The 5,147-nt window shown below is 37.0% G+C and overlaps 1 protein-coding gene across 1 annotated transcript; it reads left to right on the top strand.

Annotated features, from left to right (window-relative positions):
• Positions 1 to 1,660: 1,660 nt before the first annotated feature.
• On the top strand, positions 1,661 to 2,824 carry LOC133785659 (uncharacterized). The gene has a single exon (XM_062224880.1). The coding sequence runs from the start codon at positions 1,661 to 1,663 to the stop codon at positions 2,822 to 2,824; it is 1,164 nt and encodes a 387-aa protein (XP_062080864.1).
• The last annotated feature ends 2,323 nt before the right edge of the window (positions 2,825 to 5,147 follow it).

Genomic DNA, 5,147 nt, shown 5'->3' with positions numbered 1-5,147 from the left:
TAGGGACTCGCCCTGGTAACTCGCACTCCACGTGCTCAACGCTGCTCCTGGCCCCTTTCCGTACTCGGCCTTGCACTCACCGTGCCCAACGTCGTTCCCAGCCCTTTGTCGTTCCCAGCCCCTGCCGACCTCGGCCTACATCGTTCCCAGCTCTTGTCGATCATTCACATAATTGCACTCACAACATAATAAGCAATTACAGGATACTAGAAAAAACAATCAAAGGGCTACGCCCTGCAATTCAAACACATTGGGTTCAGCCCTGCATACACGCTCTATGGGAACAAGGGTTTTCTTACCTAAGTCCCGAGCTCTCCGAGCACCGATGTCCTGAGCACAGTCCTCTAACTTGACCCTCGCCGAAACCCTAGTCACAACACAATAACCATATCCATCCATCAAGTTCTAATCCATTAAATAACTTTGAGCCATAACTCTAACCTCCGGGACCTTGAATTCTATCAATCCGGGTGATAAAATCCATCCCGAGCCTTAACCATTGAGTTCCCAAACCTAAACACCCATAAAAACACAAGCTGGCACTAAGATCCGCGGCCCTACCCACAAGCGTCGCGGCTAGCCTTGAAACAGAGGCTAGCACCTCACTGACACCCACACGGGCCGCAGCGCGCATGAAGCTTCTCGACCTCCCATGGCCCCGAGCGCACATGGGCCGCGGCCCTCACCTCCAACCCAGAAATCTTCATCATTTTTCTATATTTTCCTCAAGCCAATTCACCCAAAACTTAGCTAAAAATCCTAGATAATCAACACAAACATTCCAGCTCAGTATTAACATCAAAACCCATCAAAATCTGCTCCAAAACTCAACTAAAACACTAAAGAACAAATCAAACTTAACTAACATGCAAACTCTAACAAACCAGCTGCAATTCTAAACATAATCTTTATAATTAAAGCTTACCCTTGCTGAATTAAACCTTAGACCCTTATGCTCCAAGCTCCAAGCTCCCTAAATCCCAGCTGAACTCCTTAGTCCTTATTCTTGATTCCACCAAGAATTCTCCCAATCTTCAAATGGAGAGAAGAAGAAAGACCACCTCGAGAGAGAGAAAGGGAAAGAGTCGGTTTCTGAATGCTCTACACAATTCTAAGTTTTGTTTTATTTAACTTAAGCTTTAAGGTTACCTCAAGGCTCAGGGTACCCAAACGTCCCCGAGGGCAAAAATGGTAAATTTCCCAAATATTCCCTCCTAGACATTCTAACCTCAAATATATCTCCAAATATTTATTTTCATAACCCGATAACCCCATATAATAACTAATGCCCAAATTACACCTCAACTCGCCCCGAGTCGGATTCTCAACCCTGCTGTGACTTTTTGGCTAACCGCTCCCTAGGACTGTCTCAGATCGTGCTGCACAGACATATCACATATATATAGCATTTATCACATTTATACCCCTAGTATCCAAACGGGGCCCACATGCACATTTAACTCAACTAAACATGCATCATTATCATATATTCACATAAATCCACATATTAACATATTAAATCATTTATTGCCCTCCAGGCACACTAATCAAGGCCCTAAGCCCTATTAGAAAATTCGGGTCATTACAACAAGGTAGCTTTGCAGGGAGGAAAGGTTTAAGGCAAGGAGACCCAATTTCTCCTCTGCTGTTTGTGTTGGTTATGGAGTATCTCACTAGGCTTCTTAATCAAGTTTCTCAACATAGAGAGTTCAGATTTCACCCTATGTGTAAGCATTTGCATCTTGTTAATCTTTGTTTTGCAGATGATCTGATTTTATTCTGTAAGGGGAACATTAGATCAATTCAAATTTTAATGGATGGTTTTTTGAGATTTAGCCAGAGTTCAGGGTTGTCTGCTAACTTGAAAAAATCTCACATATATTTTGGGGTGGCAGCTGATATGAAGGAAAATATTCTGAGATCTGTTGTAATAGATGAAGGGTCTTTTCCCTTGAAGTATTTGGGGGTTTCGCTGAAACCTACGAGATGGCAAGTAGCTAATTGTATTATCAAGAAGATTCATGCTAGACTCCATGTTTGGGCGAGTAGACACTTATCTTTTGCAGGGAGAACTCAGCTGATTTTCTCAGTTTTACTGGGCATTCACAACTATTGGATGAATATTTTTATGCTTCATCTCAGTGTCATTCAAGAAATTGATAGGTTATGTCGTAATTTTTTATGGGGATCCAACGGCAATCGCAGTAAATTCAATTGTTCCTCTCGGTCTCAAGTTTGTCTTCCTAAAACTTTAGGTGGTTTGGGTTTCAAAGAGGGCTCTAATTGGAACAAAGTGTTATTGGCCAAGTTTATTTGGGCTTTGTCTTCTAAGCAGGATGTGTTGTGGGTGAAGTGGATTGATGCAATATATCTTAAAGGTCAATATTTTTGGACTTATCATCTGAAATCTGATGTTAGTTGGTATTGGCGTAAATTATGCTATTTGAGAGAGGTGTTTTCTGAAGTGAATCTAGTGAACTCGGCTATGCATGGTAAGCTGAACTTGAAGTCTCTATATCTTAACTGGCTTCAGAGAGATCTGATTGATTTTGCAAAGGTAATGTGGTGTAGACTTACAGTCCCCAAGCATCATTTCATTCTTTGGCAGCCGGTTCTTGGCCATTTGCTGACTAGAGATAATTTGATTAAGTGTCAGATTTCAGTGGTCTCTAGTCTTTGTCCGGTTTGTGAGAGAGTTGAGGAAACTCATCAGCATTTGTTTTTTGATTGTAGCTTCTCTCGTCAAGTTTGGGAGCTGACTAAAATTTGGCTAGGTTCTGGCATTTGGCCCAAGCAATTTGTTGAATGGAAGAAGTGGTTATAAGGGAAGCCCAAAAATATCATGCATCGCATTGTTGTAGCCTCCTTGGCAGCTGTTGTCTATGGTATATCATGCATCGCATTGCTGTAGCCTCCTTGGTTAGAAATGCCTGTTTTTTTGCTCATTGTTCCTTCTCTCCTCATTGTTTAGATAGTATGATTAAATTGAGTTTGAAATCTAGATTTCTTGGTTGTTTGAGTCAATATTTTCTGGACAAGAATAGAGCAATTGCTGAGTTTGTTAGGAAGTTGTGAGCTGGTGTTGTATTTTTCTCTGTTTCAGAACTTGTTGATGTAATTTTTGTTTCAGTGCAATATAATTTACTTTTTTCGATAAAAAAAAATATATGGCATGGGTACCCATTGTTTAAAAGAAAAACATAAACTTTAATTCAATTGTTTTAAAAAAACTAAATGCGGAAAATACATAGAAACATAATTCTAAAAAAAACTAAAAACAACGTCATCCTTGATCGACACGCAGTCCACTCAGTCCGTTCATCCTCAACACATAAGCCAAGCTACCAAGAATATTTCCACCTTCGTATCTAGTTTCCTGCATCACACTAAAATAAAATAAAGGAATGAGCCTAATGCCTAGCAAGGAAAATCTACTAAAAACATACATCGCAAACATAAGCATAAGACTATATCATATACTATAAAAACATAAGACTATCTAAAACATATACCATATAAGCATACACTATAAAACATATGACTTTAAAAACATATATCATATAGGACTACAATATTAATGGCCATTAACTCATTAACATGGCATGCGATAAACCATCTAGGTCCCCTGTCTAATATCTTAGGTAGGTTAGATCACATGGTAGTATATGATAACCCATCTAGGTCCCCTGTCTAATATCTGAGGTAGGGTAAACCATAACTCTAAACCATGAAAATGATAAACACTAGGGCTTGCTAGCTAAGCAACTATGAACCCTAGATAACATAAAAAAACATAACATAACATATTATAACATAAACTTATCATAACATATTATACATAAACATAACATATAAGCATAACATATCATACAAACATACAAGATTTATCCTATTTTCCTTACCAACACCGGGATATTTGAGAATAAAGATAGGATTTGGAACACTCCTAAAACCAACAATACAAATGGTGAGTATTTCTAAACCATCAAGAAGAAACTTACCAAGAAAGAACTTAAGTTTCAAGAACCTAATCAAGAACCAATAACGAAAGTTAGGATCTGAATAAAAGAAACTAAGAAAACTAAAGAGTTTTAAAGGATTGAACTTAAAGAATAAGAGTACCTTAATTGACCTTATGGATTGGTCTAACTCCAATACCGAAATACACTAAACCTCACTTCCCAAGTATTTGATAAAGCTTAATAATGGCAAAGCTTTTCCCAACCCAAGTGTTTATCACTCTTAAGGTCTCACTAGCACCTTGGAGTCTGATCACAGCTAAAGAATGAATGGAAGGGCTGGGTTCTAAGTCCTATTTATAGAGTTCTAGGAATAAATATCTTCTTTTTTGCTTTGAATAAAAATAATGAATACTAAATGAAAATATTTGAATATTCATCAGTCAAAGGCTTAGGACTCGGTCAAATTGTTCAGAGGTAGGTCTTAGGAGTCAAAGCTTGATTTTTAAAATTATAAACAAAAATAAAAAAAATAAAAAATAGAATCCTAAGTTCTAACTTCCTAAATCTCGTAACTCTAAACTCACCTGTAGTAAAATCAATATAACTGCATCTTTAGGACTCTGATTTATACCATCTTTATATCGTTAGAAAGATAATTCAATTATCTACAACTTTCTAGAAATACTATTTTTCGAAATTCATAATAGAACTGGGTCAAAAATAGGTCGGAAGTTACAGTATCCTAAAGTTACGGAAAATCTATTTAATTATCTAAATAACAACCTAATCCACAATTATCTTAACTAACCATAAAATAACAAACTCTAATTCCCTAATAATCATCCTTATGACAAGTGTCATATTCTTATTGGCTTCATCTAAACCTTAGGTTATAATAAATAATACACATAGGACCAGCAATATCAACCAAACCTTATGTTATAATTAATATTCTTAAACTATAGGTTAAACTTATAAAATTCATAACTATTGCTATGAGTTTCCAACTAAGTCCTGACTTGAACCAAAATCCACGGAATCTAACATACTACAAACTAATACTAACTACTACTACTACTACTACTACTACTACTATCAAGCTAGTTAAGTAAATATTCTGGGACTCTACATTTCCTTTTGCAGATCTAAAGTTGTTAGATCAATGTTATCAATATCAATAGCTTG

Source organism: Humulus lupulus, chromosome 6 (assembly GCF_963169125.1).
Source record: "Humulus lupulus chromosome 6, drHumLupu1.1, whole genome shotgun sequence".
In the NCBI taxonomy this organism is placed as follows: Eukaryota; Viridiplantae; Streptophyta; class Magnoliopsida; order Rosales; family Cannabaceae; genus Humulus; species Humulus lupulus.
Note: the sequence above shows the minus strand (reverse complement) of the source record. Positions and strands in the feature narration are given on the sequence as shown.

Excerpts from the sequence above, each read along its gene's own strand:
- LOC133785659 (XM_062224880.1), top strand. The coding sequence starts at position 1,661 with ATGGAGTATCTCACTAGGCTTCTTAATCAAGTTTCTCAACATAGAGAG.